At 43.8% G+C, this 24,559-nt stretch overlaps 1 protein-coding gene across 1 annotated transcript in view; it reads right to left on the bottom strand.

The window, feature by feature from the left end:
• The window catches only part of PEX7 (peroxisomal biogenesis factor 7), a 108,082-nt gene extending 96,282 nt beyond the window's left edge, over positions 1-11,800 (bottom strand). The window contains exons 1-3 of the mRNA XM_053288763.1: positions 11,467-11,800; positions 9,034-9,091; positions 5,164-5,314 (exon numbers count right to left, since the gene is read on the bottom strand). Of these exons, the coding sequence (XP_053144738.1) occupies positions 5,164-5,314; positions 9,034-9,091; positions 11,467-11,614 (357 nt within the window). The 5' untranslated portion in view covers positions 11,615-11,800. The remainder of the gene's footprint in view (positions 1-5,163; positions 5,315-9,033; positions 9,092-11,466) is intronic.
• Between the last annotated feature and the right edge of the window lie 12,759 nt (positions 11,801-24,559).

Raw genomic sequence — 24,559 nt, 5'->3', positions numbered from 1 at the left:
CTAATTTTTTTAACCTTCAGCGTTTCAGAGGTCTAGTTTAAACAGAAATAATCACCTTCCTCTTCTTCCCTTCTCAATAGCTGTTGTGTGCCCCATTAGATCCCCATTATTTCTGTGTGCACACTGGCATGGCATGTAGATGACCAATAACAACCTCCCCTCCATGGGGGCATAGGCATGTCATTCACCCTCAGCAATGTGCTCTATTCCATTGCAGAGGGGCAGACTCTCTGCCTTGTTTGCTCCCCGCCCCCCATCATTGCACCTCCACATTAATCCATCTTTCTGAGCCACAGGGCTGGGAAATCTAAACATGGCACCTGAACCAGGTGATGGACAGAGGCAATCAGGAGGAGGAAGCAACCCACTCCTGCGTTGCTTGCTACCCCGCTAGTGTCTGTCCATCACATGGCTTAGGGCCATGCTTAAATTGTCATGCACCATGGTAAGCTGGCTCTTGGGATATGTCACGCCCTGGGCTAATAAACCAAGCCACAACTTGTGGAAACTTTACATATCTTACCAGGACCCATCTTATTTTTAGATTATATATCCACCTAGGTACACACAGTGCCCCAACAGCAGCTCCCCAGAGCACTCATGCAGCAGTTCCACTGGCTGCTGCCAACCCAGCAATGGGGCCCATCATCCTTTTAAATGTTATTAGTATATTATATGCCAAGAATGTAGCCAGGAAGCTTGAGGACTGGATGGACCATGAGAATATTCTAGAGGATGAGCAAGCTGGTTTTACACCAGAGAGATCAACTACAGATCACTGTTAAGCGCTGCAATGTTTGGTTGAAAAATATGCAGTTAATGCCAAACGCTCTACATGGCGTTCATTGGTTTTAGGTCAGCTTTTATTCAATATCAAAATTTCTCTTTGGTCCAAGCTCAGGAATTCAACAATCGAAAAGCATTTGTTGCTGCTAATATTGAAACTTCATGAGAAATCCTCGAGTCAGATGTAAACTGAATTATTTATAATTCAATAGCTAATCATAGAGGTGTTAGACAAGGATGTATTTTAGCTCCAACCTTGTTTAATATTTATATCAATTCATTGATTCAGCAATTACAGGAACTCAACTCACATGTCCTTAAACTGGCAAACATAACTTTCAATTCTCCTATACGCCGATCATGCAGTCATTCTTTCGCAAACTCAGATAGGCTTGAAGAGAACCCTTGATGCTTTGGCAACACTGTAAAAAGGACCACCTGGTGATTGATTATCAAAAAGCCAAAATAATGTTTTTTTCCCAATAGACCAAGTGGATTATAGATAATCATCCTATTGAACAGGTTAACTGTTTTAAATATCTTGGTGTCTTTCAGGCCAATGGAAAGAGGACTTCCCATGCTAAATGTGTGTCTGACCTTGCCCAAAGGAGTGCCACAGGTTTCACCATAGGCAAGGAAAGTTTCACTCCTGCAGTCACTAATATTTTTAAGGCAAAGTTGCTAACGCAACTACTATATGGGGCGTCATTAGGCCCATATGTCAACATTGGGCCACTCGAGAGAGTTCAGTCTAGATTTGTTAGATCTCTTTTTATTACCCTTAGGTGTGTTCCCAATGCTATGTTGAGGCTGGAGGTCGGTCTCACTAAGGTAGAGACCAGAATATGGATGGCTGTTATTGTTTGTTGACAAAGATTGAATTATACTCCCATGGGGTTGGCCCCTCTTATTTTGAAAGATAATTTTCTTTCTAGCTGGCAGAAATGTATTGTTCAAAAATTGCTTGCCTGTGGCCTATCTCCAGATGCCTTGAGCACGTTAAACATCGAGAAGGCCAAATAAATAATTATACAATGTTTTTAGACATAAAATTGAAGTTTGATTTGAGTTTGATTCCCAACTCAAAAGCTAAGAGATGTTGGTGGTACAGTAATGGCATCTTATTGGCACTCACTGACATACTCTAAATATCATTGGGCTTTTTCTAGGGCTCAATTTAATGCCCTCCCTTCAATGTTAGAGGGCAGATATCGTAAAATCCCTACTGCCCAATGTTTGTGTCCTCGTGGCTCCAGAGAACCTGAAACAATAATGCATGTGCTTCTCTATTATAGATTTTATTCCTATTTGCATAATAGTTTGATTTTGCCTATTTTACTAAAATTCCACGTATTTTCCATCCCAATGTATTTTATGTATAATTTCTTTTAGCTGATAAGAAGTTTCAGGTCACTCATAAAGCAGCTACATTTTGCTTCTTAGCTTCTAGACTTGGGTGTCAGATGGTAACTTTGCCTTAATCTTCATTGTTTTATTTTAAGTATTATTGTATGTACCCTAAAGGTAAAGTGTGCCATCAAGTCGATTTCTACTCCCAGCGCCCATAGAGCCCTGTTGTTTTCTTTGGTAGAATACAGGAGGGGTTTACCATTTCCTCCTCCCTCACAGTATGAGATGATGCCTTTCAGCACCTTCCTATATCGCTGCTGCCTGATACAGTACCAGTGGGGATTCAAACCGGCAACCTTATTCTTGTTAGTCAAGCATTTCCCTGCTGAGCCATTTAAGGTGTCTCCGTATGTACCCTACTCGCTGTATTATCTATTTGTTGTTGTTGTTATTTTATGCTGGTCTGTGGCCATACTAAAGATTATTAAATTGTGGTACGGCTGACTCAAACAAGGAAATGAGGTGCCCATTTGCATGGATGTTGCGACAATGGCATCAGATCCTGTTTGCTGCATATATCTCTGCACAAGAAAAGTTTGGACTGCAGAAGTGTGTCCAAGTAATTTCTTGGTTGATTAACTGTTCTTTTCCAAGTAAACCATATATAAAACATTTGTACATAGGCTAGCCCAACATGTTGGATTTGGCTCAAAACATTAGTCTTCATATTCTACTTCAGCTGTCTCTAGCTATCACCAAAAAGGGGAGACAACCATTTGTGGCATGGAAACAGTTTTAGAATTAGTCTTCCCAAAGCAACAAGTTTCTTCCTAAAATCTGACAGTTAGCTTATGCATTTTCAGTGGATAGTAAATTATATGCTCAATACTATCCTCACCAGATCAGAGCTCCAAAAAAATTAGCCATAATTCTTGACAAAAATATGTTCAGATATTAGGGGGCCAGCAAAACATTACGAGTCAATGCACTTTTGTGAAAGCCACATTGCTGCACCGTCTGCAGAAAAAGAAGTTAGCCATCTTTATGAGAGTTAATAAAAAATAACTGATTTTACAAGATAGAGATTCATATGTTATAGAAGCAACCACAGCCCAACGTCTGCTGTATCCCAGAAAAAGCTGTGTCAAGTACAGTTTATGGACTCAACTGATTATGAAGACTTTTTTTTATGATTGTAGCATTCTGAACGATGGAATTATGGAAGAAGTGACCTTTCCTAATTTTCTCCTAGTGAACCAACAAAACAATTAAGTTATACACTGCACCATTATCATGAAAACCCTTAACTAAATAGACAGGCAAACGAGGGAAAGAAAAAGGGAATGTACTCTTGAATAGATAACTGCAATTTGCAAACGATGTTACCTTAACTCTCCAATTATGCCCCACATTTTTCAATAAAGAAAAAGACTGTAATGTGGGGTTGATCTTTTAATTTTAGGATAACCTTTTTTGGTGTGTAGAAAAAACAAGAGAAAGTCAAGCAAGACAACAGAGATCATCATTAACATTTAATTCTGGGTTTTGGGGGGTTATTTAGTGGGAGGTATTCATCCATCATCTTGAATTCCTCAGAAATTGTCCAATACCTTCACTCCACAAAAGTAGTTTTCTGAGCAATTCTGCCCTCCCTGCCAGCTAGGGTTGTGCCCAAACTGCAATTTGAGCACTTTTAGGGCAATTGTACCAGGAGCTTTAAGAAAAAGGAGAGCAGGTCCTTACCTGCTCTCCACTGCCCCGTGCAGCTTCCTGCTGGGACGGAATAAACCCTAATCCTACTGGCACCTTCATGTGGTGCCAGTAAGCAAATGGTGCAATTCAGCACACGCGCAGACACCATGTGCCTGCTGCGCCACAATGTTTTTTGGGGGATGTGTACCGCTCTAGCAGGAAGCTGCATGGGAAGGTGGACAGCAGGTAAGGACATGCTCTTCTTTTTCGTAGAGCTCTTGGTACAATTTCCCTAAAAATGCTCTTTGAGACACAGTTCAGGCACATCCTTACTGCCAGCACCCCACTCTAGACCAAACCATTCTCCAGTCTTTCCCTGGGGACTGGTAAGTAAAAGGTTAGTGGAAGCAGAAGCAGTAAAGGCTTATCTCTGCTTTTCTGTTGAAACAGACATGGCAGCATATTTCTCCACCTTCACCCCAAAGTTAGCTTCCTTCCTCCCCACAGCAAAGGGAAAGCCATAGTTGCTTCTGGGACTTGTAGCTATTTCACTATGGATGGAATGGGATGCAACCCTAGATAAAGACTATAGTTCCAAGATCCACCATGCCTTCTCCTCAATTGCAAGAAGAAATGAAGCCAACTTTAGCAAGAAAGAAGTGTGCTGCTGCCTCAGTTAAAACAGAACAGTGGAGATAAACCCTGCTTGCTCCTGCTTCCACTGGTAAATAAATGGAGACTGGTAAATAAATGGGGGAAGGAATAGGTAGTACAAGGGTGGAAAGTTGGCAAAGAGTGATACAGAAAATCTTCTCCAAATGAAGAAGAGCATTGGGACCACAAGGGTTCATCTCTCTTTGACATGAGAATTTCCAAGGTCTCCAAATCATTTTCCAAGACTAGGACTGGAGAACTTTGCTGGCATTGCTAGAGTGTTTGTTTGAGTAATAAACACCAAAGGAGCATAGCACCTTACATAGGCAATAGAGACAGGTGCCCAAAGAATTTATGATCTAAAATAACCAGTGGGGAAGCAACAAGAGTGATAGTCAAACAAAAATAAGGAGGGCAAATGCCAGTTAGATGTACTTAAACCTTGGATATAGCTAGGGATTAGGATATGTCAGAGGCCATGAAGAAAAGATGGAGGATATATTGGAAGAAATAGGCAGATATCAAGGAGGATTCAGACAATACCAAGCGAGGATGGGAGTGGGGAGCCAAACAGAAGTCTACTGGTAAATGCAATAACTTCCCTTATCATTGGCTTATCAATTTAGAAGCAATAAGCCTGAACAAGGAATAAGTGTGATCATCATAATATATTTATTTTACCTCCTGGGTGTGCTCTTTATAGACTTGCAATGGACCTGTGGGTTTTGCTGTGTCCCAGATTTGCAAAGATCCATCACCACTAGAAGTGACCAACATATGTTCATTGTTCTCACTCCATGTCACATCAAACAGGCCATCGTTCCAGTCAAAACTAGATCAAAGCAATCAACACATTTATCCATGAGAAATGATCACATATGAATTAATTTAGCATAATGAAGATGTTACTCTGAAGATATGTTACGATTTTTCACTCTGAATTTTTGATTACTGAGAGCCAATCCAGTGCAGTAGAAAATGTTTTGGACTTAGACTGCAAAGATCATGTGATCTACTGAGTGGTTCAAAATACCTAGCACTTTACTGGGCAACCATTGGCTAGTTACTCTCTCTGTCTCTTATCTCAGGCCTTGAGAAATTTTCTTTGGATTCAGGATGTAGATCAAAGAATGTAGACAAAGGACACTTGGGCAAAATTAAAATATACATAGATTAATAACATGGCTTTGAAGAATTCTTGTTTAAATAACACTAGACATTTTAAAATTATTCTTTAAGTAGAACAACTTTCTAATTGTTTCAAAAGTTTCAAAGCAGAGATTTTCAATTGACCTGCAGAGTTGCCTGCACAAACAATAGCTGGTTTACGGCTCTCAGATATGTATATATAGTGATTTCCATCCACTAGAAAGGGTCCAGTTTTAATTCCTTAGGGAAGTGGTTCCCAAACTGGGAGCCTCCAGATGTTGAACTACAGCTCCCATCATCCCCAGTCACAATAAATTGCCACAATAAATTGTAGCTGGGGCTGATGGGAATAGTAGTTCAGCAACATCTGGAGGCTCCTAGTTTGGGAACCACTGCTTTACGGCTATCTTTTCAACCCTTAACTGTGTGCCAAATGCTAAGCTGCATTTGGAAGCGGGCTTGTCAAGCTTGGAATCTTGTGCCTGGACCTATATGTTCAGCTTATAGTTGAAATTGATTTATTCCCCTTCTGGTCTAGCTCCCCTAATTTTTAAGGATCAATATCCCTCCGATTGGATGCACCCACAGTTGCTGAAAAGCTAAAATCATATGGGTTGTCAAAGTTATATCTTTTCCCTCTGGGCTATGATAATGCTAAGGTGATCCTTAAGCAGTGTATTATTGATATAGAACACCAGACAGACTTAAGCCAGGCACCAAGCTTCACAGACTTGGAGCTACCAAGCCCTTACAAAAACCAGCTAAATACCTGTATGACCTGACATATCCAGCACACAGAAGAGCCCTGACATTGGCTCGACTGAATATTCTGCCCTCTGAGGTACTAGAGGGTAGGTTTAGGAGAGTTCCCAATTTGTCCTTGTAGAAATAGAGATATTGAGACAGTTGGCCATGTGCTTCTGTATTGTTCCTTCTCTCCTGAGCTGCATTCCAAATATATTGCTCCTCTCATTCTTAGATACCCGGATAATTTGAATGAATTTTATATAAACTTATTTCTTTCTGATAAACACACCGAGGTCTCATCCACGGTAGCCAAATTTTGTATGGCTGCGATTAAGATCCGCACATGGTGTATCAGAAACGGTCAATTTTAATCTCCCCCTTTTCCTTTCTTTTAATTCTGTTAATGTAATAGATTCCACATATATGTGTTTATATTGATATTTACCTTTAAAGCTCCTTTTATTTGATGTGGATTGTATATTTGATCAAAGATCACAATTAATTGATTGATTGACTGAATTTCTATACCGCCCTTCTAAAAATGGCTCAGGGCGGTTTACACAGAGAAATAACAACTGAACTGAACTGAACAACAGTTTCTTTTACCCCACAGAAATCATTTGCTTCCTTATAATGCTCGTTATGACAGCCCTGTCTTACGATCTGTGAAAAGGGCTTGGCGGGCAGTCACGTTTTGTCACCTTCCCTTCCCCAAAGACGATCCAGAGGGCGCTGGGTGTGCGGATCGTGTACCCAGACAACCCTCCACTACTTCCGGCAGCACGGTGGGGCAGGGGCTGAAATGTGTTGTTCTGTCCCCCCTCGTGAACTCCCATAATGCACTGCGTGAGTGCACGGTGCATCATGGGTATCCCCTGGTGCCGGCTGGCAGAAGATCTAAAAAATAGGGCTAAGGGAGTGCTTGCTCCCTTAACCATGTTTGAGTTGCGGGCTCCACAGGCGGGTTTGCCACAGCGGCACCCGCAACCACTTCTTTAAAATTATTATTATTAATTACATTTTTATATCCCGCTCTTCCTCCAAGGAGCCCAGAGTGATGTACTACATATTTAAGTTTCTCCTCACAACAACCCTGTGAGTAGGTTAGGCTGAGAGAGAAGTGACTGGCCCAGAGTCACCCAACAAGTCTCATGGCTGAATGGGGATTTGAACTCGGGTCTCCCTGGTCCTAGTCCAGCACTCTAACCACTATACACTTGCCTCCCATTGCTTCTCACAAGCAGCCAAGAGCAGGTGGATGCTCGTGAGAACAGCCTCAGTGAACCAGATCTAAGGAAAAATCAGTAGATGCAGTGTCCATAAATTACCAACTGCCCTTCATTTTCAGGAGTCTATATTACGCAAGGGAGGCTTGGCAAAGTCAAATGCCCAGAATACACTATCTGAAGGGGGAAAGGTCTTGGGACTTGTATGATCTCCTGCAGTTCTGCCTCAGAACTGTGAGCAAGAAGTTGGAAGTTCACCCTGGGTCCTCCTTGACCCAACAGACTTCTCCTCCTGGGTGTCCAGAAGTTCTGGAAAATACTTCATCTCCCATTTAAGTTTTGCTTTTCTATACCACTATATGAGGCAGCACAAATGACCTTCTTGTGGCTTCAGAACCTCCAGGCTGAATTCTGGATCAGAAATCTCACAAGATTAGTTGCCCCACACACTGCAGCCAACAAAGTTTTGTGGTCCCTCACAGTTTTCTCATGGCCCTCAGGTTTTTTGTGAGTGACAAGATTCATTAATAAGCACCACCTGCATACATAGGACTTCTTAAAAAAAAAAAATCCTTTTCATCTTAGACTAAAAGAATTCATGTTCCAGCCTGCATCAAACTGGCTTTGTAGTTGAAGACCTCAGGCCAGAGAGAAATAGTCATACACAAATACTACATACATCAACATCCCAAAACTGCTGATGGAAGCGTTCATTTGCATTGAAAGGTTATGTATATTTCCATCGATCTAGAGCAGAGGAATTATTTGATCCTGGTTTACAATCCTAGTTTGGAGGGCTCACTTAAACTATAGATTGCCAGGTTGTTAACAGTAGACTATGGCATTATTAAATCAGAAAGAATATATTAAGTATGTGCATGACAGGGAGGAGGGAGTGTGCAATCATGGGACTCATTCCAGTTTCTCCAAATCATGGTTTGGAGGATCATTTGAATACAGCTGTTAAAATTGTAATTAATATGCTTTAAAAATATTTTTCATTGTTTCACAAGAGATACGAATGGCCTACTCAGCTAACTATGAAGTTTTTTAAAAAACTTTGGAGTTAACTACTGTAATTTGTTTTTGTAATTAACATATTGCAGCAAACCTGTTGATGATTAAAATATCATGTTGTTCTAATAAGGTTAATACTTTAAAAATACTTGACCGTTATTTGACTGGTCAAATAGCCAACCCTTCCCTTCCACTAAACATCAAGGACTTAGTCAATATAATTTTATTTGATATTATTATTTATTACATTTATAAACCACCCCATCCAGAGGCTCTGGGCAGTGTACAACTAGTTTTTTTAAAAACCATATGGTTATGTCACTGTTACAGGAACAATCCCATACAGTTGTCCCATTCAAATTAAAGTTTATACGACAACTATATTTGTTAATACAGTATAAAGCAATACTACCTCCTAAAGAGATGAATCCCAGCTTCATTTTGTTCCAAAACTACTAGAACTCCACAACCTGAAAGAAAAGGGAATAAAGCCTTAAAAGTATCATTTGACACTGAAGAAATCATGAGATATCACAGTCGTTGTTATGAAAAAGATAAGTCTAGCTGAAGTACTTGAATTGTCAGTAAACAGGTGAACTTTGGGCTGTATGTTCATACTGAATGCTCAGTGCAGAACTTTGGTGAATCTCCAGAGGAGTGGCAGGACTCCAAAACTGAAGAGAGATAATACTTTTCTATATGCCTCACAGTGTGGATATGAAATGCAACAAGCACGGTCATAAGGCCACTTTTTACGTTCTACAAAGATCAAAGGAATTAGTCTGAATGACAATGGTCTGGTTTAGATGTAATGCAGGACCAGGATTTAATCTAGTTTTCAAGCAACATCCTTGTGCCTCAGGCATGCACACTCCACCTTCCCTTCATGAACAAGGAAAGGAATCTATTTCCAATCCTGGCTTAGAACAAGTCAAGATCTCTTGTTACATCCAAACTGGGCGATCCTGGCTGATTGCACCGCTCTGGGATATAAAAGCAGGATAGAAATGTGATCGATAAAAAGAGATAGATAGATAAAAGTTATAGCCAGAGTTCCAAACTAACTCAGCTTCAGATTCTGATTTCTCTCACATATAAAGTGGAGGGGAAGAATGCATGTGCTCAAGGCTAAGGGGAATCATAAGAATATACGAACATAAGAACAGCCATGCTGGATCAGGCACAAGGCCCATTTAGTCCAGCATCCTGTTTCACACATATTTAATTCTGGCTTCATGTTAACTGAACAAGCAAATGATACCCAAATACCATGATAAATTAGGAACAGGGTTACTGTAAGTGGGTGCTAGGAATACTGCAATGTTTTTTTTAAAAAAAACACAACCCAGAAGCAGAAGGTAGGGATCAGATTTAGCAAAAGGTTTAGAGACCACTATTCTAAGGCTATCCTATTCCAACCTATGTAGCCTGTCTGTGTCCTGGGCACACATTGAAACTTACTTCTGAATTAACATATAGGAGCAAACTGCATAATACTTAGAGACCAAGCTATGCAAGTACATAATCCACCATGATATTCTCTTACACAAATCCCACTGAAATATATGGCATCAATGAAACCATGTCCCTGCACAGCTCTTGCTCATTTAAATGAAATATGTGCAGGAGAACATCCCATGGCCTGTAATTTTTTATAAAACCAGATTTGTGTTCACAAATCATTTAGCAATTATGTAGATAGTGCAAGAAGAAGTGACAGGACAGCTTGGGAAGCCTTGCAAGTTAAGTATAAAACATCTTAAAAGTCCCCCCTAACTATCCTATGTCTCACAAGGCACCTTGAGCAATAGATCTCCCTCCTCGTAGTCTATTAGTCTGGTATAAGGAAAAACAGGAGGAACGCTAATCTGAATTCTCTGCTACAATGATATTAGGGCTGCAACCCGATGCACATTTATCTGGGAATATGTTATTTATTTTAAAACATATTACCTTCACATCTTATCTTTGTGAAGAGACAAACTCCAGGCAGCTAACAAATAACCATTCAATACAGTGTGCGTCCACTGAATGCAGAAAATTTTACTTCTGAATAAACCTACACAGGATTAAGCTGTAGATCTGCTGTGATATTGCACCCTGCCCCATCTAAACAGCTAGCTGCATGATACACAGCTTTGGAAGCAACCACTGCGATCTTTTGAAAAGGATCTTAGATTACAATCAATTATGGGACGATGCCAACGTATGTGATCCATTTGTTCTACTAGCATATAAATGCCGAAGGAACAAGTAACAGTACCTCGAAACAGCGTGCGGTGCTAGATTATCAGGACACACATGTTACAGGTGTTTAGGGCTGGATGATATGGTGTAACAGTCTGGCAGCTACACTGTATGTACAGCGAGATCTGCACGTTTTCTCCAGACCGCCAGACCCTTACAAAATACGATTTCTCAATGCACATTTTCTATGTAACGATGCAGGTATACAAGCATGCTTTTCTATTAAGCACCAGGAGAAGCGTCTAGCAACTCGTTTTTAATGTTCTTATTCGGAAGCAAGTCCCTCTGTAATGGCGCTTACATGCGAAGTACTACAAGCCAATGCAATTCCGAAATCAGCGTCGATATCTACTTGCAGGTAGTAAACAACCAGCCGAGAACCGGCTACAATCCTATGCACCCTTATTTGGAAACAGGTCCCAATGAATCAGTGGGACTTGAGTAAATATGCAAGCGGGCTGTAATTATTTCTCTCTCTCAGCAATTCATCTTCTCCAACCAGTGAGAAGAGAAAGTAGAATCAAAGAACCCCAGAAGTGTGACCCTGGGAAACCTGCGGTCGCGATTGCGCATGCGCCACCTGCCGGCGCTTCTTCACCTGCTATGCCGTAGTACTGCGAGGCGGCACAGGCCAAGCGTCCGGGCAGGTAAGGCGAGAATTCTACTGCGTAGCCGTGGCGGCCAGGCAAGCGGAAGGCCTGCGCCCGCTGGAGTGTCACCACGCCGCCGCCACTTCCGTGGCTCATGGCTTCACCGGGCTGGTATCGTGCCTGGCTGTGGGAGGTGCTCTCTCTTCCTTCCCTTTCCAACGTCCACCTACAAGCTGCTTCAAAAAACCCCGCTCCCTTCTTCGTATTCACGCCCCCTTATGGCCACCGAAAGTGAGGGAAGAATTAACCACCGCCGCCATATTGGGTTTGGGCAAAAGACCGCGCCACACACCAACGGGGTTCAGTCCTATGGTTCTGCAGTGCGCCTTCCGGTTCCTGGTTCCCGCGATTGAATCGTCCATGTGCGGGTGTAGACATACATAGGGATGAATATAAAAACACTCAGAAGGCAGGCAGGGTCGAAGTTCTCTTTCTTCGCAGCGGCTTGAATAAATTTTACTCTCTAATTACTTTTTTTTAAGGCAGAAAAAAACCTATTTAATATAGTTAAAATATTGAAGGTGGTACTCCTGTGAATTTGTTAGCTCTGTGAGGAAGAAATGCAAGGGGTTAGCTCTGTTTCAGAGTTATTCAGCCTTTTAACTGGACTTCCCTAGTTGAAGCCATACACTGTCTCTGTAATATCAAAATATATCCCAGTAAAACTTTAGATGGGCTCTTGCACGCTCATATAAAAATTTCACCCCTGTTCTGATGGTGCAGGTATCAAATGTGCACCCTGGCCTTTTAAAGGGCTGTTCAAGGATCCCCTTTTCATCTTCCAGACAAATACTTACTTTTCTTTCTTTCTTTTCTCATTCTATCTAACAGCACAGTTACAATTTTTTTGTCTAGCAAATCGTGTAATCTGAACAGGGACTGAAGTGTTGCTTTAAATTCTGCTTGGAGTGAGAAGCACAGAATGGCAGAGAACACTGAAGCCTTGTTCAGGCTTTATGTAAACTGCGACTTTTGTACGTGTGTATAGTGTCCCTGAGAACATGTCCCCAACCCAACCATGACAGTGAAAACCTCTCTCTCTCTCTCTCTCTCCATGTTTACAATATTTGGCTGCAGAGACACATTCTGTACTTGTGGAGAGCTCTTCCCCATGATCTGGAGCACTGGGGCTCTGCAGCATTTGGATCATAGGGAGGCTCTCTCTACGAGTACAGCATTTGTCTCTGCGGAAAAACTCTGTAAGCATGAAGAGTCGAGGGGCAGGGGGATTGCTCCCCCATGAGGCAAGGTGAGGGAATGACCTAGGTGGCAAGGGAGGGCACCTCGCGCCTGGTGTCACTCACTTGTCTGCTGCCTCCACCACCTCAGCTTCACCTCTGCTGGCGCCTCTGGTGTTCCCAGGGGTGTAGTGGAGGGGAGACGCACAGGGATGGAACACCGGTCCTTCTCGGCTTCTCTGGCTGTTGGGGTGGGCATGGCCATGGGGGCTGTCGTGGAGAGCGCCTGCACTTCTGAATTTGCAACTACATCACTGGGTGTTCCCTGCCCTAACCTGCTGCTGCCTCCTTTCTGGCCTTGCCTGCCAGGTCCGAGGCCGGCATGGATGCTGCCTCTCTTCCCCCTCACCTCCTGGGCATGTGCCAGCCTGTCTAGAATATAGGAAGCCTATGCCCCTTCAAATATTTGAAATCTACCCAAATTGAAGCTTTTCCACTAGGGGGCCTACAAGACAAAAGAATCTCTGACTCATTAGTTTAACTGCACAACTAGAGTCTAACTGGATGTTTCAGACAAGACAAACACAAAAAAGCCCCAAATTCACCCTACATCCATGATAGTGAGTGGTTGCCTACAGTTGGGGTAGGATTGCAGCCTTTGGCAAGTTTTAATTGCAGGAGTGCTGCTTCCTGAACACAACCCCGCTATCTGCATCTTGAACAGGCATGTACTGAAGAAGCTGAGAAATAGTCCCCCCATTATATAAAGTGGGAATTAATGAACCACAAACATTATCCTGAGTTCGTAGGAAAAGTAGAGTAACGATGTAATACATGAATAAACAAAAACAAAAAAACCCTAAACACTTAATCTGTAATTTATTAAGTTTTTGTGTATATTGTTAAGAGACACATTATTTCATATATGCTGAAATAAAGTTGCACAACTAATAATAGCAACAAACAATGATTTCCATAAAACAAAATGCTATCCTTACAACATTTTAATTCATTTAGTCTCATAACAGTAGCATGAGGTAGGTTAGGCTGGAAGATGGTAACCAAGGCGCTTTCCAGATTAGACCCTGCAATGGGGTCACAGCATATCTCTGAAGTGTGCTTCCACACTTCATGTGTTGTGACAACACAGTCCCTATGCTGACAGCAGAGTACCGTTCACATTTCTTATGCCTTGTTTCAGATTTAATCGCTGCGATTTATTGATAAAACACTGTATGTCCAGCATAAAAAGGTTGCTGTTTTTTGGGGTTGTTAGTTTTCACGAGACTGCTCCCCCTGCTGGGCATTTTGCAATTTACGTTTTGAATGTGATTTGCCTGAACAGAAGCATTTTGCCGCTGTTGAGTGGCTAAACTGGAAAGCGTTGAGCAAGAATTTAAACCCAGGTCTCCCCACTTCTAGTCTAGAACTCTACCCTCTACAGCCAGGGTGGGCAGACTTAAGGCTTCCAAGAACTACAGAACTGGCAGTTTGTACAGAAATTTACATGGAGAGAATAAGGAATTTCTTCAAACAGTGATAGGTTTCTAGTCACTATTTTAATGTCAAACCTTTTGCTGTAAGACAGGAGGGAAGCAGGGGAGGCTCCTTTGTAGAAGAAGAAACTGAAAACAAATTAATGGGAGATAAAATTTTAAAAGCTGCAATCCTTAAACTTCTCTGCGGCATTTATGGTCAATGAGAGTCAAGAGATTTTAGTCAAGGGACTGATCAGGTGGTAGCCTGAACGACTGTTCTCCACTCCCCCTTTTTCTTGGAAGTCTCTCAGAGAAATAGTGACCAAGGCAAACCACCTTATGTTACTCCAAGATGGGCTTTGAACCAGGTGAAATGCCTCCATACTGATATATTCCTAAACTTATTAGATCCATTTTGTAAAACGTGTAAATTTGTTTAAACTTTTCCCATGGATACCATGCCAATAGAAGATGCTTCTTGGTTTTGTGTATTAAAATTTCCACCAACATAAGTCCTTACTTTTCATTGTTCAAACATTTTAGCTGGGCAAAATCAGGCTTTAATTAGATTATCTTTTGCAAGAAAATCCAGCTCCCTGCCCATCTGTACTTACACTGCTGCTTTCATACCATTGGGTGTTACCCTATTATTGGGTAATGGCCAACACTCATTAACAGGGGCTTGTTAACAAAATGGCCAACACTCATTAACAGGGGCTTGTTAACCTGTGTAAAATAACTTTCTGAGATTTCCATAGCTAGGTCATGATCTTTCTGCAAGTGCCACCGCCCCTGGCAGCATGGAGCACCATTTTTGGCACATCAAATGCCCCTCTACCCAGTGGCACACCGAGTTGCAAACCGCCACTGCAGCTCCTCCTCTTCCTGGGAAACACTCTAGCCCACCACCCACCTTTCTCCCACACTTCTTCTTTTGCTCTGTTCCCTGCTTTCTTTTTAAATGAGGAGAGGGACAACAGAGACTCCTGCAGCCAGAGCAAGGGGCAGTGGGCAGCAGATTATTGTGGCAGCAACAGATGGCAAGTTGTCCCAAATTGGATGCTGCCATCCAAGCAGGTCTTTGGGAATGATCTGTCATATTCCCTACAAAATTTGCAAGTAGCACAAGAAGAGAAGAGATGACTGTGGACAACCTTCCCTCCATGCCATTTTCAAAGCTCTCAAGCGTTGCTTCTGAAGGTGGTTGACCCCACCAGGGTTAATGCAGCATTTGGCACCTTGCCTCAGGTGGCACACTTCCTTGGGCCACCCCTGTCTGCAGCCCTCACTTCTGCCAAAGCACAACCTGAGACAACTGCCTCAGCCTGCCTCGTGCATCCTATCCCATAACTGGTGCCCTTGGACCACAGGATGGCAAAAAGGCAATACTGAAAGCTCACTGTTCTGGATCAGGGATGCAACCCTTTGCACATTTACTTAGAAGTAAGTCCTATGTAACTTAGCCATTTTTGAGCAATGCTTACTCTGATGCATTGCTCAAAAAAGCAAACAAGCATAGTAACTACTGTAGTCTAAACAACTACTCATTTAAAATAATGCAGTTTTACAAATACTGATTTCAAATGTGCAAATCATTTATTTTTCCACCATAATCTGAGCCCATTCTTGGATATAGGGTTGTGTACACAGCATGCTTCAGGCACAGACAGGATATTAATGCAGTAGACTTTCTTGTCCAGTTCCTTTCTTGTCTTGCTTCAGGCAATAGCATAGAGAGAGAGCTCATCGGTTTTGTAGTATTAAGTAGGGACATGGGCGTAACGATAGGGGAGGCAGGGGGGGCACGTGCCCCCGGCGCCACTCTGATTGATCACGTGGGGGGGCGCCAAAAAGTACCCCCGAAGATCCCCTGCCTTTTTCGGGGAATTTTTTTTTTTTTTAAGAAAAAAAAATTTTTTTTAGTCAGCCCCCCTCCCCCTCCCCCGGTCCCGGCGCCAGCTCCGGCACTGGGCGCCGCGTTTGCTGTCCCGTTTGAAGTGCCTGCCTGCTTTGCAAATTGCAGCGTCGGCAAGGCAGCTCTCTTTGTCTCTCTTCACACTCAAAACTCCAAGAGTCCTCTGACGCCAGTCACGCATGCGTGTTTGGCCTGGGAGAGCTCGTTGACTGCACGTGCACACACTTGCCGTGCGGTGCATCAGGCTGGAAAGGAGCGGACCGGGGAGGACGGAGGAAGGAAGGATTCCATAGCCAGCCAGCGTAGGAGCAGGAGGACAAGCAAGGACGGAGCATTGAGCAAGGAAACAATAGGTGTGTGTGTGTGAATGATATCAGATAATCTCTTTCTCTTTCGCGAAATCTCGTCCTCCCAGCCGCAGTGACTTCAAAGCCCAGCTTTAGGGGCTCAATAGTTTATTGTGTGGGCTGGGGGAATCCAGCTGTGAGCCTGCCCCTGAGGGCTTAATTCAGTCAAGCTACAATAGTTAGTCCCAGCTTGATCTCTTATTCTGACTTAAAGAAATAGCTTCCTGAGTGAGTCCTTACTTGAGAATTGCATGAAGTGAATTATGTCGGCATTCAGCGCGCAGGCAAAGATACGTGGTTTGGTTCCACTGACCCTTCTGGCTCAGCGGGTTTGCTGGGTTGTTGCTGTTTTTGAATAAACTGAAAACCTGCTACGCCCGTCGCCTGTTAAGCCAGAGGGACCGAGTGAGGAGAAATGAGCCCGATGCAAAGCAGCCGCAGCCGCCGCCTCTCTGCAAGAGCTCCAGCTGGCTTCAGGCTCCGCGTTTCCTATGGAGGCGGCTTCTTTGTGTCAAGCAGCTGAGGGTCGCACCTGACCCCCTTTCCCGGCACGTGGAAACAGTCCTCCCCCCCCCGCCGGGCGCGCGCGCTCTGCCACCCTCTGCTGTGCAGCATCACCCCATCTGGCTGGCTCTCCGCGCCTTTCTCCCTCCCTTCCTCCCTCTCTTTTTTCTTGTCTGACTTTCTTCCTTCCTCTCTCAATTTCTCTCTCTCTCTTCCTTCCTTCATCTCTCTTTCTTTCCTTCTTTCTTTCTCTATCTCTTCCTCCCTCCCTCCCTCTCTTTCTGCCCCCTCTCTTTTTTCTTGTCTGACTTCCTTCCTTTCTTTCTCTTCCTTCCTCTCTCTGTTTCTTTCTCTCTCTTTCTATTCCTTCCTTCCTCTCTCTTTTTTCCTGCTTTTCTTTCTCTATCTCTCCCTCCCTCCCTCTCTCTCTGCCCCCTCTCTCTTTTCTTGTCTGACTTGCTTTCTTTCTCTCTTCCTTCCTCTCTCAATTTCTCTCTCTCTCTCTTTCTCTCTCTCTCGCGCTATTTTATGCTTTTATGGTTCTGCTGTTCTACTTGGTTGTGGGTTTTTTTCATTGGTTTTCCATGATTTGTCAGTCACCCTGAGAATAGCTATTCTGAAGGTCAGGGCATACATTTTTAAAATACCAGTAAATAAATGACAAATATGTCAATGCTCACTAGGACATTTCAAAGCAGTGTTTTACGTGTTCCGTTTCCTTGTGAGAAAAGTATACTGGAGATGTATTGTGTAGGGCTGCCAAGTGGGGAAAGGACAGCTTTTTCTTTCCCTTGCATGACAAGCTGCACCTGCTGAAATTCCCTCTTCTCTGCATCTCTACAGGAGACCTGCTCTCTTTTCCATTTGGGAGCCCTAGTATTGTGTGTCTGAAATGTCAAAGGAGGGAAAAGACAACTACTACTTTTATCACAACATTGATTCCCCCAAAGCAACAGCACACCCTTGTTGCTTCTTGCAGGCAGCTTCAAAAGCTCAGTCTCCATTTGTCCTTCTTGTCCTCCTCTGCCCAACTCATTCCTGTAACTGGCACAGACAGATTTTCTCTTGCTAGTCGGGAAAGGGAATGGGGGGGAGGGGGAAGGACGGGCTGTTCTCCTCAGCCACAGTTTGCCTGCTGCTGCCCGGCACCTAAACCTCCACCAATTTAATTAACCAAGTCTAAACCTTCACCAATTTAATTAACTAGACTGAAAATCAGATGAACAGTGAATAAAACTTTTGTGGTTCAATTTTATGGAGCAATTAGTGATTATTTAAGCATGGTGTTGCCAAACAGTTTGTAAATAAAACTAGTAGCCCTTGAAAAAAATAGCTGGAATTAATTGTAGGTTGGGGCAGGGGGAGAAAGTATATACTTCAACATTTAGAAGATCAAGTGAGTCTTTTTTTATGTTCACTAAAAAATATATTGCAAGTGCAAAAAGGGAAATTTGCTTACAATTATGACTTATGATTCCATGTGGTTTCTTCCATGTCACATGGAAGAAACCACATGGAATCATAATTCATAATTGTAAGCAAATGTCACATGGAAGAAACCACATGGAATCATAATTCATAATTGTGAGCAAATTTACTTTGAGTTGCTTACACAGAAATAGGAACAGCTTAGTAAAAGCTAATCATTCTGGACGAGAAAGCTGAGTTACATACATGGATGGAGAGAGTGCGTGTCAGATGTTGGGGGGGGGGCGCAATTTCAGTGCTTGCCCCAGGCGCCATTTTCCCTAGTTACGCCTCTGAGTAGGGATGTGCACGGAACCAGTCTGAGAGGCTGGAGGTTCGGCCGGTTTGAAGGGGGGGGTCTCTTTAAGGATGGGGGAGGGTGCTCTTACCCTCCTGCTGCATTTCCCCTGCTGGCACTGCCTTTTAAAACGGTCTGGCAGGGTGGAAGCGTACTTCCTTGCTGCACCAGTGCCTCCTCAGACTGGAAGTGACCAGAAGCGCACCCCCTCCCCCTTTGAACCAGCAGACACCAGTTCCCTGCACACCACTAGTATTAAGTCTAGTCCTTCTGTCCTCCCTTCTCCTACTCCTTCCACTTTCCTTTCCTGTGTGTGAGGGTGGGAAGGAAGTCACAATTCTTGTTAAACAAATTCTAAACAATTTTTTTTAAGTTTGCAATGAGATCTAATTGGTGGTTGGTTGGTTTGCTTTCACTTTTGTTTTTACAGTCTCCTTCATGGACCAAGCTCAAGTGGCCGAAGCCCTACTGGGCTCTATGTCAGATGGTCTCCCCTCAGAGGCCCCAATTCTCCTCTTATCGCAACCCATAACCAAACAGAAGCGGTCTCCCTCCGATACGCCAAATGAAAAGGGTGTGATAGCTCCTACCGCTTCTGCCCCAGTGGAACCAGCCAAGAGCCACAAGGAGGCAAAAAAAAAAAAAGCAACATTTGTTGGGGCACATGAACCGCAACCTTAGATCCAGAGGTACTGGCCCAGAAGTATGTGGAATTCAGGCCTGTGTCTGGTTCCAATTTTATTAAGACAGGAATTAATGCCTGGGCTCAGGGTGAATTGACACCCCAGATCTCAACTGGTCTGTGAGGGAAGAGGCGATCCAGCATTGTATTGTGAAATGGGTACTCAAGGAAGCACAAAAGCCAGGCCAGAACAATCCAAATGCTAAAATGTGACTCACTATCAGATAATGTCTGTGGAAGAGGCCAGAGGCTGATCTCCCCTTTCCTGTTGCAAGAAATCTATGTTAATCTTTATCAAGGATTGACTCAATTGCTCTCTATAGAAATTCAACATAGGTAAATGCACACAAAGAAAACACCTATAGATTTTAATTCTTACTTTACTAACACTTTAACACCTCATGGGATCAGGCTGGCAAATCTGGGACAAGAGAAGATGCCCATTTGCAGCTCAGAGATGCAGATTTGCTTTGGGCAATGTCTCCTCCTCAAGATAGCAGCTAAAAGAAGATGAGATTAAGATCTCTCTGGACTGGCCAATATCCTGACTAATTAAAAGACATTATCCAGAAGGTAACAGAATTGTCACCCTTTTGGGGACCCAGGAAAAGATGAGGAGATTTGAATAGAGATCAAAGGAAAATACAACTATAAAGAATGAGGTTAATACTGGACAGAGAGCAAGCCATCTTGTGCCTACAAGCAAGATCTGCTCATGAGCAATCCAAGGGTTTGCTGCCCAAGCCGCGGGGCTAGAGGCAGGAACTCTTGCCATGGGAGAAGGGACTGTTTGTGACTTCTGCTGCGAAGTGAGAAGTCAAAACTTCCCCAGCCATGGAGCTCTGACTCCCAGCCGTGCTCTGAGCAAACTGCATGCTTGATCTAAAAGCTCCTGTCTCCAGCCAAAAGCTTCTCTCCTTCAGCTGAAAGCTCCACCGTTCTCAAGCCTCTGATCCGGGTAATATGCTGCCTCCACAAGCCTTGGATCACTCCATCCTTTCCCTTCCTTCTCCACCCCCCCCCCCACTAATTCCTGATATCCCCAACCCATGCCAGTCCTCAACCTTCCTTAACCCCCCTTTTCCATCTATATCTGAATTGTATTAGGCTCTAGGAAGATTTAATACACCCATATATGTTAGTTAGGAACACTGGGTGAATATTGGTGCTGGCTAGGGTTGAAATACTGTTAGTAATACTGATAGAATGTTCTGCTTTCTGCTCAGCTAGATTGATGTTGTTATTCTTTTATACTCAATAAACCCATTGAATCATTTAGGATTGGTTTGATCTCCTTTCTTCCTTGTGCCCAGATCCTACATGGTCACTATATAAAAGAACTTGGTCACTTGGTGACACTATGAGACAGGCCTAATTTTGTATGCTAGCTAATGAGCATATTTAATATATAAATCAGGCCTGGACCACAACACATTTGCTGCCAGCTGCTCCGCAGCCACCTTCTAAGCCGTGAAAAAAAGAAAAACAAACTTTTGATTGCTAGACTGAGCGAACGTCTCTTATTGCAAGTGGTCTGCGTTGTATCCCATCACTGCACCCACTCGCCCACTAAAGCGGCTGGGATGGGAGCCATTCTACTGCCCGCGATTTTACCATCTGGCCCCATCTTGCGGGAGCGGGAACTGGTAAACCCACTTCCGCCATAGCTCAGCCAGCAACACCAAAAGCACCTAGTGAGGGGCAGCAACTTGGAATCAATCCAGCAGTCCCAATAACCATGAGTAGCACTGGCACAGGACTTACTGCCCAATCTAATCTTTGCATCTCGGAGGATACCTCTTCTTGGTTAAAATAATTTATTGCAAAGGAGTTTTGCTCCCTCCTCCCTTCCATTCCTTCTGCCACTCCTGCTATATAATTTTTGTTTTAATTATTAACTGATTTTAATGGTGTTTTAATGTAAACCGCCCTGAGCCTTTTGGAAGGGCGGTATAGAAGTTTTAATAATAAATACCTCCTGCTATCCCTCCTTGGCACCTCAAGGTTCCTTCCAAGCCCTGCCTTTCCTCTCCTCCCTATTCTAGCACAGTCCACAAAGCCATTCTAATGGAGGAAATGGGACGCTTTATTCCTAGATTGTCCCACCACCACAAAAGGAGAGCAGAGCCTTCTTCCTCCTCCTCTTCTAAGGACATTCCTCCAAAAAGACCCCCACCAAAGGGCAACTCCCTTACCCAGCTCTCCCCCAATCCACACCCTGTTCCTCAGAACCTAATTCTGATGGCTCCTCCACCCACTCGATTTCCCTTGTCTAATGACTCTTCCTCTGAGTCAGAGGATGAGGAAATCTCTGACAAGGAAACTGCTACTCAGCACTCTAGTTCCAATAGAGTAGTTCAAGCTGCTGACTTTGAAATTTTGATGGCAAAGGCTAGGAGAACCATCAAGGCAGTAACCACACTGGAAACACTTTTGCCCAACCAAGGACTAGATGAGAAGGTGTTCCCATCCACCTCTACTTCCTCTCCCTCAGTACCCTCCCCTCTCCTCCTCCATTCCACCATGCTTGCCGAATGGGCCTCTTCCTTTTCACACAAACCAGCCATCCCTTTCCCCAGCAAGCTATACTCACTACCAAAAGAGATCTCCACCTTAGCCCCTCCTGTGGTAGATGCACCAGTAGCACAATTGGTATTGGGGATCATTATGAATAAAAAAGGAGAGGAGCAATTAAAAATACCAGAAGACAAGAAGTGCGACTTCATTCTGAGAAAAAACGTATGATACCTCTACTACGGTCATTAAGGCAGCAGCAGCAAATTCCATCTTTGCCAGAGCCTCAGTTCTCTGGGCCTAAGAGCTTTCACAGTATATGCCACCTGTAAACACTAAGCTCCACCAGGGCATCGACAAAATGGCCAAAGCCATAGCCTTTATGGTTGATTCAAGCCTTGATTGCATCCAACATGTACTAAGACCTATGGTTTCTGCAGTGGCTGTGAGAAGATGCTTATGGCTTAAGCATTGGAAAGAAGATCAAAATCCAAATTGAACTTGGCCTCTACTCCATTTAAAGGTGCTAAATTGTATGGGGAATTTCTTGATCCTATTCTAGTATAGACACAAGAGAAAAAGAAGGCCATGCCATCTTTTAATTTTTTATTTTTTTTTAATTATTTACAATATTTCTATACCGCCCAAAACTTGAGTCTCTGGGCAGTTTACAATTAAAATCATTTAAAACATTAAAGCAATTAACAATTAAAATCATTTAAAAGATTAAAAACATTTTAAACCCAGTATTAAAATTATTTAAAACTATAAACCTAATTAAAAGCCTGGGTGACCAAATGTGTCTTCAGTGCCTTTTTAAAAGTTGCCAGAGATGGCGAGGCTCTTATTTCAGCAGGGAGTGCATTCCAAAGTCCAGGGACTGCAATGGAGAAGGCCCGTTCCCAAGTAGCCGTCAGATGAGTTGGCAGGAGCTGCAGGTAGACCTCTCTAGATGATCTTAGCAGGCGGTGGGGCTCATGGTGAAGAAGACGTTCTCTTAATTACCCAGGGCCTAAGCTGTTTAGGGCTTTATAGGTACCAGCACCTTGTATTTTGCCCAGAAACATATTGTTAGCCAGTGCAGTTCCTTCAAGACAGGAGTAATATGGTCTCTCCTAGAAGATCCAGAGACCAATTGATAAAAGGCGGTATAAAAATCTAACAATAAAAAAATTATTCAGATTTTCCACCAGAGTGTCAACAGGATCACCAGCAGAGCCAACACTAAATCCCTCCAAGGCTTCTTGGAATCCTATTGGATCCAGTAACCTTCTTGGGCGCACTATCCTAATGGGCCTCCCACCCCTGCGGAGGTGGGATGTGGTCGTGAGTCCAACCTTAACCAGATGGTGGTCCATCCATGACAAAGGGGAAATCACAGGAGTCCCCACCCACGGCACACCACCCTGTTCAGAGTAAAAGACCGGATCAAGAGTGTGACCAGCAATATGCATCGGTCCAGAGACCACCTGGGATAGGCCCACAGTTGTCATGGCCACTATGAACTCCTGAACCACCCCAGACAGCTTTGTCCCAAAGTGGACATTGAAGTCCCCCAGCACCACAGGCCTGGGAGACTCCAACGCCAAGCCCGAGACCAAGTCCGTCAGCAAAGTTAGGGACTCCGTCGGGCAGCAGAGTGATCGGTACACCAACAGAAGTCCCAGTCTATCCCAGGTCCCCAAACGTAGGTACACACATTCAGTATGGTCAGACACTTCGACAGGGATCCTGGCAAGGGAGATATATTTCTTGTAGACCACAGCCACTCCACCTCCCCACCCACTTCCCCTCCCCTGCTCCTCAACAGAGTACCCTGGAGGAAGAAGCCAGGACCAGACTGGGCCACCAGTCTCCAACAACCAAGTCTCCGTAATACATACCAGATTGGCCTCTTCATGCAGAATCAAATCATGGATGATTTCAGGTTTATTCTGGACCGACCGACATTACAAAGGAGCAAGATGAGGCTCTGTGGGTGGCTGGCATTGTTTTCCAAGGTCAAAGAGCTGGCACGACAGCCAGTAGGGGAGACAGCAATTACGTTTCTGGTTTTCCCTTCCCCTGCAACGGCCTGCTGACCTGTCAACGTTACTTCTATTCCCCACCACCACTGGAATAGCTGCCCCATAATCAGTGGATACACCCCCTGTCTCCCCATCTCCAAACAGACCCAGATACATTAAAACTCAACTCACCCAAGATTTCAAAGAGAAGCCCAATTATAATACCTGCCCTCATTTACATGCCCCTGAGGGATCTTGAGCCAAACTGCCTGGACCTCACCCTCATTATCCTGCGAAGTGGCTCCCCCAAAGGAGCGACAGGCAGCATTCCTATAAAACCCAAAGCTGAGTAGGTGACCCGAGGAACTGCTGAGTTCTTCAGCTGGTCCCAATCCTACACATACTCCCCACAGATGTTACACAGAGGCAGCAGGCAGCAGCCCCACAGGGGAAGCAGAAGCAGGCAGGTAACAGCAGAAGGAGCCCACAGCACCCACCTGGTCTCTCACCTCAGGTAGCACTGGATGGGAAGTGAATGGACTCTCCCTCTCCTCTGCTGGGCTTCTAGCAACCTGAAGTCACAGGCAGCGTGATCTTCTAGAGGAGACTCATGGAGACAATTCGGAGGTAACTCCTATTCCTTTTGTTCCAT

This window comes from Hemicordylus capensis, chromosome 1, assembly GCF_027244095.1.
Source record: "Hemicordylus capensis ecotype Gifberg chromosome 1, rHemCap1.1.pri, whole genome shotgun sequence".
NCBI lineage: Eukaryota > Metazoa > Chordata > Lepidosauria > Squamata > Cordylidae > Hemicordylus > Hemicordylus capensis.
The sequence above is the reverse complement of the archived record's forward strand: the minus strand, read 5'-3'. Positions and strand labels throughout refer to the sequence as shown.